This window comes from Saccostrea cucullata, unplaced genomic scaffold, assembly GCF_032062105.1.
Source record: "Saccostrea cucullata isolate Sc308-1 unplaced genomic scaffold, CSIRO_AGI_Scuc_v1 ctg297, whole genome shotgun sequence".
Lineage (NCBI taxonomy): Eukaryota > Metazoa > Mollusca > Bivalvia > Ostreida > Ostreidae > Saccostrea > Saccostrea cuccullata.
Window position 1 is genome coordinate 824775 of NW_026929962.1, and position 13675 is coordinate 838449.

General features: G+C 31.8%; 2 protein-coding genes across 2 annotated transcripts; both read right to left on the reverse strand.

Moving 5' to 3' along the window:
• Window positions 1–2699: 2699 nt before the first annotated feature.
• Window positions 2700–6013, reverse strand: LOC134282540 (perlucin-like protein). The gene is made up of 5 exons (XM_062764942.1): window positions 5854–6013; window positions 5140–5231; window positions 3559–3649; window positions 3239–3461; window positions 2700–2754 (listed from the first exon to the last, which is right to left on the reverse strand). The coding sequence occupies exons 1-5, from the start codon at window positions 6011–6013 to the stop codon at window positions 2724–2726; spliced, it is 597 nt and encodes a 198-aa protein (XP_062620926.1). The 3' UTR covers window positions 2700–2723.
• Window positions 6014–10822: 4809 nt separating this feature from the next.
• On the reverse strand, window positions 10823–12534 carry LOC134282541 (calmodulin-like). The gene is made up of 4 exons (XM_062764943.1): window positions 12178–12534; window positions 12018–12072; window positions 11438–11593; window positions 10823–10986 (listed from the first exon to the last, which is right to left on the reverse strand). Exons 1-4 carry the CDS (start codon window positions 12187–12189, stop codon window positions 10823–10825), a joined length of 387 nt encoding a protein of 128 aa, XP_062620927.1. The 5' UTR covers window positions 12190–12534.
• Window positions 12535–13675: the final 1141 nt, after the last annotated feature.

Sequence of the window (13675 nt, forward strand, 5' to 3'; positions counted from 1 at the left end):
TGAATAAATCAAAATAAGAAAACCGTGTATATGTAACAAATTAGGAACAAGCATCTTCGTATCAAATGATGACGTCAAATTCTTTGTTCCTAACGCAGCGAATTGACGTTTACAATCCCTGGACTTTGGAGTGACTTTTCTGAAATCTTATGAAATGAAATATAAGGAGATAACGAACAGTATTCAAGCTCAAAAGTCCATAAAACAATACAAAATTGGAGCAGAGCAAATTCGGACCTACAAAACATCAGAGGTGGGATCAGGTGCCATGGAGAAGTGAGCATCCCCTGTCGTCTGGTCGCACCTTCCGTTTGCTTCTTGACAGGATTGGGAAATAACGGAAAAATCCGTAGTCAATTCAGTGTGTAAATAATGGACTAACAGTTGGTATGAAAAATGTCAGTCAGCATTTGACTAAATGGTAAATCGAATTTGCTGACAAGGTCATTTTATCGACCATAAAACTTAAAAATGATGACTGTAAACGAGACTGCTGATATTCTTGTTTCAGCAACTTGTTTGTCAATAATTTACCTCGTTTAAAGTCGTTTTATAAATTGTTCATACGTAGGGTATGCTCTTGCGTATCAAATCAACTGAGAGATATGAACTCTGTATGCAGGTGATAAAGGTATATTGCTGCTTATGTAAGGGAAGTTGACAATAGAAAAGTTAAAGTCATTACATTTATCAAAGAGCTTGGTTGCTAGATTACCACTAACTTTTTTTTCAAGTAAAATATCCATATAAGAAACAGATGTGTCAGAATCTGTGTTATTTTTTTTTATCTCAAGCTCACCAGGATATATCGTATCGACATAAGAATGGAAATAAACCTTGTTTATTGACAATACGTACGTCGTCGATATATCTAAATGTCGAATTGAAGGCCACGGCTAGTATTTTCTTCTTTTCACGTATAAGATTTTGGACAAATTCTGCTTCATGTGAATACTAAAATAGGTATGCTCTCATGATGTTTTCGTTTCAGACATTTTGTTTATTAAACCTTATTTTGTGATGTCAAACAGCTGTTTTAAATTGTTTTATAAACTTTCAAAATAAATTAGGAATATTGTGATTAATGAGCTCACGAAATAGCCCTCCTCTCACAATTGTAAAGTCAATCTTTTGTTGTGAGCAACTTGAGATATGTAATCGATCAGATTATAAAATAGGAGATGCAGAATATCATTAAATAGAAAAGATGTTGAGAAATTATTTTTTTCTTTCAAATTTCATTCGATGGAATTCTAGGATTTCCAGTTAAGAGTTCTGCTCCCCCTATATTATAGGAAACCAAAAGATGCACATCATAATGATTGATTTAAAAAATGCAACCAATACAAGTCAGTCAATCGGGCATAACAAATTGCCCCGGAACACGGAATTCTTTGTTCAGATCCCGTAGAAGAGTATTCATACGCTGCCATCCTGTCTCATCTGCCGTGAGCCATATGCATTGATCAGTAAAGGAAATCATTTCGCACTCAAATTAGGTAATTAAAAAACAGAGGCCTTAGAATTAGTATGAACCACACCAGCAAATGATAGGTTTTGTTTGCTAATAAGGTCATTATAAAAACATTATAAAACATTATAAAAACATGGAATTTACGAAAAAAAAACTGACTTCCAAAGACATCGCTTTTGTCGTATAATTTAGTTTTAATATATTAAAAACATTCATATAACATGGAATAGATGTGAGAGACTCTTTAGTGTCTTTTATTTCGAGTACTGGAATGTTAAACTAAAGGCCACAGCAAGTATTTTCTTTACTTACAGAAGTTTTAGAATAAATTCTGCTTCAAAGAAATAAAAAAACAGGTCGGCAAATGAAAGATATCCATCGGAAATCAAACAAGTTGTCACAAGAACTTGTCTCCAATGAACACTGATGAATATTTGCGGACAAGAGATTAGCACTTCCCCGTGTGACAGACGTACACCCTCATCACTATTAAAAGTAATTCTTAAGCAAATAGTATTTGAAAAGTCTATGACGCCCTCGAAATATTTTATGAAGTCAGTTTCCTTTTAGTATGATTATGGTTCTATCAAGAAAAAATGTGTTTCAGTTTGTCATTAAAGAACATTAATAGTTGGAAATATTTAACATATTGTGGTGGAAATCATCATATAAGTATCACGTGATGAAATGCCTACTTATGTTGTTTAGCTCTGATATATGGAACAAATACTGTAGAATCACTTATTTTTGTGATGTAAAACTTTGTTATTCAGTCATGTTATGATATAAATAATAAAAACGTAAAAACGTTGGTTTCATATAACACAGTATTCATTGTTTGAGAGTACCGGTAGTTTTCAGTGTATTTAATTTTATGCGTGAAGCTTTCTTTCCTAAATCATAAAAACTAAAGAATAAGTCAATCTAATAGGTGTTTCATCAAAGTGTTATATAAAATTAAATCAAGTCAATTTTACCTGACAAAAAGTATTGCTAGACATTACTAAAGGGAATAAAAAACTTGTCTGTAGTTTTTTTTTTCAAAAACAAAAGTATTATGCACAGTTCAGAGACGATAAATAATACAAAATATTGGTGTCTGTCCCAAAAAAATCAAGAAGTAATGGTTGTATAAATTTATCCTTGTATCTTTCTGTATGAAGCAAGAATATTTTTGACAGCGCTTAGATTAAGAAAGAACATGACATCAATATATTGAAAATACATGTATTTTTCTTCTCAAATACCATCAACCAATAAGAAATCCAACGTCTGCATCACTGAAACACAAATAAGATGGAGTTAATTCTGGCAACGCAGGTCCTAGGACCAAAAGAATTATTTTTGCTGGCAAAAAGTTCTCAGATGCCTTGTACATTAAAAGTTATTTTAAAAAGAATTGCATCGTCAACAAACAAACAACTAAATGAATAAAATAAAATGAAAAAAAATATAATATTGTATTTTAAAAAGTTCAAATCATCAGCTCTATATGTAGATATGATTCTTGACGCTTTACACGTCTTACTTTGGATAATACATATTTAAAAATATACATGTACCATGGCCTATCAGGCTATTTTGCTGTAAAATATGTATATGTGGTCACTTCATGAACTCATCAAAGACTTTTGCAAGGTAAGCTCAATTATCGTATTTTTTAAAAAAATGTGTATTAATCATTTATATTTATAACTGTAAAATTAAGCAAATAGATGATAGAAAATTTTTTGAAGGCAATTGAATTTACACTCAATAACTCACATTAATTCGCAAACGTAACAGTGCAGATTCTCGCAGCTCCTGTCGTCCCACTTATAGCTGTGATGACTATAAGACGAGCCGTCAATCATCAGACAGTTCTCTGTGCCTAAATTATTAGGCCTTCCAACGTCAAAGTTTGTATAATTGAGTCTATCGCCATTCGGCTCCCATACCCATAAGCCTTCAATGTTCCAGTCTGAAGCACCCAGCCATACACTATTACCTTGTGTTAGAAAGACTAAAATTATTGTGTTAACGTTCATATTGTGAAAGTTTTTTTTTTTCAGAGAAGAAAGATTTACAGGATCTGTAACACTCACAATTATTTTTATGCATGAGATTAACAATGAATCTGTCCTCCAGGTCATTTTCAATGTGAACGAGGTGACCCCCGTGAACTTGGCACATTTTCTGAAGTTACAAAATTAAAAAAAACAATACATTATTGTAAGGAATGAAAATTAGCAATGCTTTTGCATTATATCTATCATATTAAGAATATAAACATTAGGGTTTTAAACGATATTTACAAATAACTTAATGAAACAAGGACATTAAATGACTCGTTTAAATTCAACATTACGTAAATTCTGTGGTCGATGCAATGATCTTGTCTATCATTAAATCGAATGTTGACAGACGATTTTCATAATAAGTAATAGTTATTGTATATTTATTATGGTGTATCCATTAAAATCGCCCTTCGTCCAAATCAATACACCATAATAAATATTCAATAACTTTCTTGTATCATGGCCAATCAAACGTCTTGTCACAGATTTTCAGCATGATTTTTAATTACACCTATAGAAAATATAGTTTTTGTCAGGTGACCGCATGTATAATCTCTCCTTCCTGTCAGTATTTTTAATAAACATTTTAACGGATTGCAGCATCGGATTTCCTTGTCAACTGTTTTGGAGGCCCCCTTTCTTTTAAATGTAGCTACGGACTTAAAGTGGCCGAGTTGTGATTCTGGAGGTGTGATTCTGTGCATGAGTGCTGGGGGCACCGACCTGGAGCCCCCCTTTCAAAAATTGCTGGAAATCGATCCGCCCCTGGATTGTTAATGAAATTCACAAGAAAACCTTTGGATATCAAAGAAGAAAAATTCGAAGTTGAAGAAGGTAAATTCAAGTGTTATTCAAAAATCAAGAAAAAAAAATACCCGCTGATCATTTGATATATTTGAGAGCTGTCGTATTCACGAAAACGCTGTGTCAGGGTCAATTACTCTTCATCTGTGAATGCAGTACAGCTTAAGCCCTATATTACAACAGATGGGATATTTTAATATATTTCTGTCTAATTCATGTCAAGAATTTGATTTCATTTTTGAAGAGATCGTAAAATTTAGTTCAGAGATATATACGTACTGTAATTTATGTGAGACTTTTATTTCACTTGCAGAAACTTTGCATTTGTATATTACAAAGCCCATTCATTCTGTAATTCAGATTCAATATACATGTAAATCAAAATGATGAAATCGCCTTGGTGTTCAATAATTTATTTACACGGCACAGTTTTGGCTGGCTCCGCCCATCGGTGTATCTCCAGTTATTGTACACTTGACTTCAAAGGAAAAACACCGCAGCCATGATACAATTGTTAGGTAATGATTTTAACTCTGAATTGTCTATAAAGATTTTCTGTAACTTTCCCCAAAATTACGAGTCCATGGCAGGTGGTACCTGTCGACAGAGAATAAGAACTCCTCCATGGCATCTGGTATCATTTTTGATCTTTATAGAGTTTGTCTTTGTTCTACTCCCAATTTATGTAGATCTTATACACTTAAGAGCTCAATAACAATTAGAAAACTTTGAATTTCTTGACTTTAATTAAGTGGGAAATTCCTCCTTCAGAGTAAATAACTGATAAAATGATTTTATACACACCATGGCATCAAACCACGATATTTGTTCACGGCTGAAATGGTAACAGGAGGAGTTGTGCTTTTCCCATCCTACCGGGCAGCTCACAGTGTAAACTAAAACATCCAAATTTTTAGAGTCAGACCATATGATAAATGATCACAAAATAATCATCATTTCATAATTAAAATTCAACGTTACACTTAATTTTTCAATCTGAACAAAATTGTTCAAAAGCGTCGGAAAATAAACAAGAGCACAGCAAAGCAGAACATCCCCTCTTAAAGAGTACAACTATAAATCAAGACAGCGTTTGAATCGCGATACAAATAACGTCACTTCCATGTCGCTCAGGACATAAACACACAAACACATAAACATGCTAACGATAGTGTATCTCCTCCAACTCCGTTGCGAGGGGGTAAAAATTTGTTGGAAACCACTAAATTCTACAGATATGTTCTTTGAACCAATTTTCGCCCATATTGTGCGATTGATTTGAAAATAAAATAACCTAGAAAATAAAACACTTACATCATTATCGATAAACCCTTAACTTGACAGGCAATGATCAAGCTGTCCCTACATAAATATATACTGGTATGTTGTTTCTGCAGCAGCATCCCTTGCCTCCCTTCACTAATAATACTGCTTTGTTTGTTTGTTTAACGTCCCTTCGAGTATTTTCCCCTCATACAGGGACGCCACCATTTTGGTGTTGGAGGGCTGCAATTTTACATCTGTACTTGGACTTAGGTCCTTTGAGCAGTGAAGGATCTTTTTTTGACCGGACCTTGGTCTCATCTGAAGGACCAGTATCCGTGTCCTGCGGCAGTAACATTCCCGCGAAGTAAAGATCTTTACTCCCGACTCTATAGCAAGGTAACTCTCTATCCATGATTTCACCACACGGGCGATACTTATAAAGTTAATAAGTTTGGAGGTTAAATGTTATCCATTTTACATCATGGAACATGGTGTCCTTTATAACATAGTTTTCCCATCTCAGATTAAAGGTATATCTCAATTCAAATTCGTAAATAATATGTTAGAACTAGATATTGTCTTTCAAAAAAAAATTAACGTAAAAATGAAAATTAACGCTTTAAAATTAATACAACTCGTTTAGTTTTTTGGATATCTGAAGTGATTTTGGATCCCCCACTATATTTTAATGAATTTCATATACGGTTATAACGAATTACGGATATAGCGAAGTAACAAACTTCGTTATAATATATATGCTGTATATTTACTGTATATAGGGAGGAAAATAGAATGGTTAATAATTCCGATTTTTTTTAGATTTGCAATCAAGTACCCCACAACTTAATATGTATTAATCATTTAATGTGAATTGAAAAGTCAATTTTGTTCAGAATGCAAATATTTAAGTAGATATTCAACAAATACATGTGTATAATGATGCAAACACGTGATTTCCTAGATTAAAGGATAACAAAATTAACCTTTCGATTTAATTTTTTTTATTCATACAATCGAATTTGAACAGATAGTAAAATTTTGTTTCATATTTGGATATTCTACTTGAAAAAGACGTTAATGGTAATCTAACAACCAAGCTCTATGATAAACGTGCTGACTTTAACTTTTCTATCGTCAGCTTTCCTCACATATGCAGAAATATATACCCTCATCATCTGCATACGGAGTTTATATATCTCAGTTGATTCGATACGCAAGAGCAAGCTCTACGTATGAACAATTTCTAAAACGGGGTAAATTATTAACAAGTTGATGAAACAAGAATATCAACAGTCTCCTTTAAAGTCATCATTTCGTAAGTTCTATGGTCAATACAATGACTTTGTCAGCAAATACAATTTATCATTGAGTCAAATGCTGACTGACGTATTTCATACTTATTGTTAGTACATTATTTATACATTGAATTGACGACGTTTTTTTGTTATTTCCCGATCATGACAAGGAGCACACGGCGGATGTGACCGGTCGACAGGGGATGCTTACTCCTCCATGGCACCTGATCCCACCTCTATTGTTTTGGAGGTCCGTGTTTGCTCTGCTCCTATTTTGTATTGTTTTATGGACTTTTGAATACTGTTCGTTATCTGCATATGTTTTATTTATAAATAATAAATATTGACACAAAAATTAGGATAGATGCAATGAATCCATTATAGCGCATTTTCACTTTCCTTACATTGCAGAAACGCAATATTTAAAAAAATCCTGATAAACATAGTTCTACTTTCAAATTCATATTCTGACTTTACGCTATTTCTCGATCTTTAGTACTCGCATAAAGTAGATCTCTACATGAAATAAATTTATTACTATATGCCTACTACTTACCAAGTTGAACGGCACCAAAAAATAACGTTAAATGAATCACTGATAAGTATTCCACCATAATGTGTTGATATAAATGTAGAACACATTTAGTCTCACAATTCTTATCTTAATACGGTGCTATACAATATGTGTGTTGAAGCACTGAATGTGTGAAAGTCCCTGAAAAAATATGAACATTTAGAAATTAGTAAGAATATTGAAGAACGATAGTATTGTTCTCCTGATTTTGTATAACTTTGTTACAAAGATTTATACTGAAATAATTTTGTGTAATCCTGATGCATCATTTTGAATAAGGTTCTTGCATGATTATTAGATTTGTAGGGACTATCTACCAATTTTTTTTTTGAATACTTGATTCATTTGTGTCAGACTAAAAGTTTCATCTGAAATTCATATAAAGAAAAGATATAATACACATACACACAAAATGTTTTATATAAAAGATTATACATATTGCAATTGCTTTTAATCAATATATAAAGTTGCTTTTTCTCAAATTCATTAAATAAGTTAAACCTAGATATTGATTTGATTTGTTTATAGTTATGGTAGCTCCTTACACTAAACTAAATAATTTCTCTCTAATTTGGCATGCTTTTTCTGTTATCAAAAATGCAGTACTAGTAATAATAAGATATTTGAACATTTATTAATATTAAAGGAAAAAAAATATTTTCCTAATTTTCATGGACATATTGACATTTGTCCATGTGTAATTCAATAGTAAAAGATAGGGGTTTTTTTAATTTCACGGTGACCTTGAAATAGGTCATGACACACCTTCTACCCAAAATGCATAAATTGGCCAAGTTTGATGATTTTAAGTCTAATAGTTTTCTAGTTATGAGTCATACAAAACAACAAAAGAAAAAATGCCTGTAAAATGCACAAAAATCATCCAATCATGAGAAGGTGCACACCTTTGATGAAAATACAAAAGACAAATCCTCAATAGTATCTGAGAAATCACACACACGATTGGCATATTGGCAAAATGTTTAAAAATGCCTTTTAACGTGCTCTTAATTTATTCATTAACTAGTAAAACCTATCATTTAAGTAATACTTTTATTGGCAATTTTGTTGCCAGCTGTTAGGCTTTGGTTTTTATGTTGAATTTTACCTGGGGATATTACTTATACCATCGACACATGAAATATGTAGAAAATGAAGAGTATTTAAGCTCAAAGTATATTTAACAATTCAGATTGGGAGCAGAACAAACACGGACTTCAAAATATCAGAGGTTTGATGAAGTACCATAGAGGAGTGAGCATCTCATGCCGATCTGTCAGACTCGCCGTGTGCTCCTTGTCATGATCGGGAAAAACATACAATCTGTCGACAATTTACAGTGTTAATAATGGCCTAATAATTAGTATTAACAACTTCAGTCAGCATTTGAATTAATAATAGGTTGCATTTACTGATAGGTCATTGTATCAAACACATTTGCGAAATGATGACTTCAAACGCGACTGCAATTATCCTTGTTACATCAACTTTTTAGTCAATAGATTACCTCACTTTATAGAAACTGTTCAAACGTACAGCATGCTTTTGCATATCGATTGAACTGAGATTTCATAGAATTTACTGTTGTGGAAAACGGTCGGCATGGGCTGCTTACTAATCATAGGAACCTGTTCCTGTCCATTGAAATTAAGAGAGTCGATGTTTTATGTTCTGCACACCTTCTGTATCGTTTATAATTGGTAAAAGGCGACTAGTGTTCGTTATCTTCACCTTTTCCATCAAAGGATAAAGTAAAGTTATTTTGATCAAAATTTGAATACATTAATTTGGATTTCAAGTTTAACACAAAGTCTAGGTGAAATTGACCTAAAAGATACCTTAAATGAAATTAAATTCTTAAGTGTTTATATCTTAAAATAACGCAATTATTATCATTTTTGAAAAAAATGATAATAATGTGTATAATTATGTCAATTATTATGTGTGTTCTCTTGAATTATTTGGGAGATACCATGGCCAATTTTATTATTCTTTGTACTAAGGGAATATCCCGGTGATCTCCCCTTAACTAGTTTGTGTTATATACTTTTGTCATTTAATAAATGACAATTTTCACTCAATATACATTGTCTTTGTTATATTTCAACTACAGAGGTAGTCTAGCCAGATCACTAGGATTATATAAAATTATATTTTATTGATTCAGAGAAACTACGAATAAAATTGAAAGAAAATCCATTTAATTAAAACCTGATGTGATATATTTCGAGTAAGAACTTTCATTGTAAACCATCTGTAAATATTATTTCAAATGATCAATTTAATTTGTAAATCAATAAATTTTAGCACGTACAAAGAAAAAAATTAATCAATGAAAGAAATTACAAATGAAATAATTGACAAAGTTTCTTTTAAATATTAAAATATTATGTACATGTATGTGTAGATATTAATATGTTAAATACATTTAGGCAAGCAGACACATAAGTATTCTAGACCCTTTTGAAAGAACACTTCAAAACCTTGTGTATAGCCATAAATTTCTTAAGCAAAGTATCATAAATTTTAGTGATAATTGTATTGCTAAACTTGTACTTTTACATCCATTCTTTTACAATATATTATTCTCTATAGTGAATTGAACAACAGTTTTCGTATATACACAAAGATTGCCTCAAACAAATTGACATTGTTAACGATATACAAGTGACTTAGTCTCGTATAATAAATTAAATCTAATTAACATCTTTCACTACTCATCGAAGATATTGAATAGCACTTTAAAATTACATTAATTTGTTAACATGAAAGCGTTCAAATGTGTTAGCTGCAACGTTTTGAAAGACATTTTGGTTTTTCTTAACATAAAACAACCATTGTATTTTTCATTTCATGTTCCGTGGGGGTACATAACGTCCACGTACTCTGAAAAAAACATAAACAGAGAATAACAGTTAGAGTTGCTATATATTATCTTAATTTTATTGATTCGAAAATTGCATTATAATTATACCCCTATTAACTACTATAAGGTAAGAAATAATTAATTTAAATCTTAACATGATATTTTGTACTGTTTATTATACATGTATTATATTCTTTTCTATTTGTTTGTATCTTTTTCTACCTCCTCTTTGCAATGTATGTTTGCACATTGAAGAGAATAAATCATTGTCACTGCCGATTTAAATCACAAAAAATGATTAACTTAAAAGGGTATTGAAAGTAAAATATACAAACCGTCATTTTTAGTCTCTATTTTGCCGTCCTTGTATATTTCTTGTGAGTACCAAAAATGGCTTTCTAGAAAAACACAGCAAATTTAATTATTATCATTTCGTCCACCTCTCTGTCCGTTCAATTTTGGGTTTCTCCATCATCCACCTCTTTGTCAAGGACTCAGGACTTCTCTCAGCTCCTCCTTTGATATGAACCCGTCCCCGTTGATATCCAGTACTCGAAAAGCTTTCTTTAAATCATGTTTGATATCATCGGGTTTTTTGTACGACCGTTTTATGAAAGTGTGGAATTCTTCAAATTCTATCGTACCATTACCTGGAAAGTGGTACATTGACAATAAATCTGACCGATTCGTCAGCACCAATACTTTATCAAATCATGACAATATATATATCATAATTCCTTTGAAAATTTATCAAAAAACTCGAAACATTTCTCTCGAACATAAGCGCTAATGTGTTGATCATTGAACTTATTTATTAATAGTTTATCTAAATTATATCTTATATAGAGTCCAGGCACCCTGTTTAAATATACATTGGGAAAAAGTTAAGCTCCTTAATAGAAAATTTTATTTCAAAGTAAGATACAGAAATGTATCTATAATATTTAATTATAAAATTATTTTCCCTTTATCAATAAACACTTAATACTTTGGTATAAATTGATTTCTCCACAGAGAATCAATTTCGACCATCTATTCTGGATGCAGTATAATTTTGTATTGAAGAGACATTTTGGACGTGGCTGTGTGTTTGATATATACCATCGTTGTCCACTTCAGAAATCATGTCGGATACTTCTTTCATTGTAGGATTCAGACCAAGCATGCGAAGTGCACTCCCAAGTTCCAAAGCATCGATTCTTCCGTTTTTGTCTCTGTCGAATTCATCGAATACACTCTTTGCCTCAATTGCCAAAGCTACAAAGAACATTTATACCCAGTAATAAAACAGATAATTTTTATGTTATATTCCATTTTATCCACATGATGATATTGAAATTCATACTGAGATCTGAAGAAATTAAGTTTAAGATATTCACAAATGGAATGAATAACCTTTGGAAAATGATGGAGCCAACAAAATTGTATAAAAAAAACTTCCCTGTTGTAGATGGTGGTGCTAACATTTGTGGGGTAACAGGTGAAAGATGCTATTGCTAATATATAAGAAGAAACTTGTCTGTTTCAAATGGTGGTGCTAACATAAATGGAAAACGTACTAATGGCAAATGGTGGTGCTAACATAAATGGAAAACGTACTAATGGCAAATGGTGGTGCTAACATAAATGGAAAACGTACTAATGGTAAATGGTGGTGCTAACATTAATATAAAACACTAACCTGAGGCAGATGGTGGTGCTATACTGTCTCGATGACCTAGTGACATTACAAATCTCTGGAAGAGAAAATAACATATACTTTGTACTTCAGAATAAAAACCCAGATCACCATTACATATGTATAGAAGCGAAACTAAATAACTAAGAGATTTAATTCTTACTTCCATTTCCATATAGCAGTCTTTCACTCAGTTGTATCCGCCTTTGTAGTGTATTGTAGTTTATTTTTAATAACTCTGGAATAACCAATCGCTGTGCATTTGGATTTAAACGTTACTGTAAACTTTTACTTTTAGACGATAACAGCTTACCTGACTGTTCACTCTACATATATCTTTTTTTCTCACACGGTTATGTTTGGATATCCGATTTAGTGTGTCACCTCATTGATTCGACCGACGGCTGGTGTATATGTCAGTCAGCCATTGCAGTTTAAAACCCCCTTCAAAGCTATAAATGTCGAACAATAATACCGGCAGTGTCCATGGACACTGCATATTTATCAACCTTGTATACCTCAAGGACAATGACTTTGTTTAAATCTGAGTGACGTTTTTTTGATTTCTGTTATTAAATCTTCAGGAGGATTCATATTGATAAACAATGTTAAATTTGTGGTTTAAAATAAGTACCAGTATTTTGCACTTGACACAACTATGTTAATCTCATTAAACTTTATTTCGTGAAATATGACACAATTTTTTGGGGGGTAACATTTATTCTATATCTTCCTTTCTGATAATTTTGATGTTCGAGATTTCTTAATAATACAAATAGATATCTTATTTCTTTGTGCAAATAGTTAACTAGTTTAAACGAACAGAATACATATTTTATAATAATCTCAATTGTCTGAAAACATAAATCTACATTATTAATTTGAAGAGATATTGTTTATTATATTGTGTGTTTATATCTTCTAGCTTAAACACCGCAGATTTAATTTATCAGTGTATCAAACATTCTAATTTTTGACAGCGTGATTTCAATGGGACTTCATAAATGTATTAGGAAGTTCAAATAAGTCCTATCTGCCAATAAAAATTCAGATAAATCTTGAATATGTACATGTCAAATGAAAAACAATAAGGATATCTAAACTTTGTTCAGAGTCCAAGCTCAAATTCTCAGATTATATAGGGGAGAGGAGCTGGATTTTGACTTGTTTATTATTATTCTCCACTGAGTACGAACAAAATTGTAAGTACTAGTGTTAAACATTTGTGACAATAGATATTTATGACTTTTAGCCCTTATTAAAGAATACATTATTTAATTAGCAAACCATTTATTTTTCAGATCTTTTTTTTTATAAAAACATGGCTTCTGGGTCTGATCCTGATACGATGACTCTTCCTTGGAATACGTCTGGTCAACACATTGTACAATGTAGTATATGTCCAAAAAAAGACATGAAAGGTGCAAAGTTTTATTGCTATGATTGCGATAAATTCCTCTGCACTGAATGTCAAAATTCCCATTTCCAAAGCCACAGCGTTATAATATTCCAAGGACTTGATCAGTTGAGTCTCTATCTGAAACCCTGTGCGAAATGCAATAAGAAATCTTCAGAATTCTGCAGAGATTGTCACGTGTCACTTTGTGAAGTTTGTGCGACCCATCTCCAGAGTGAGCATGCTAATCATGTTTTAATTAATA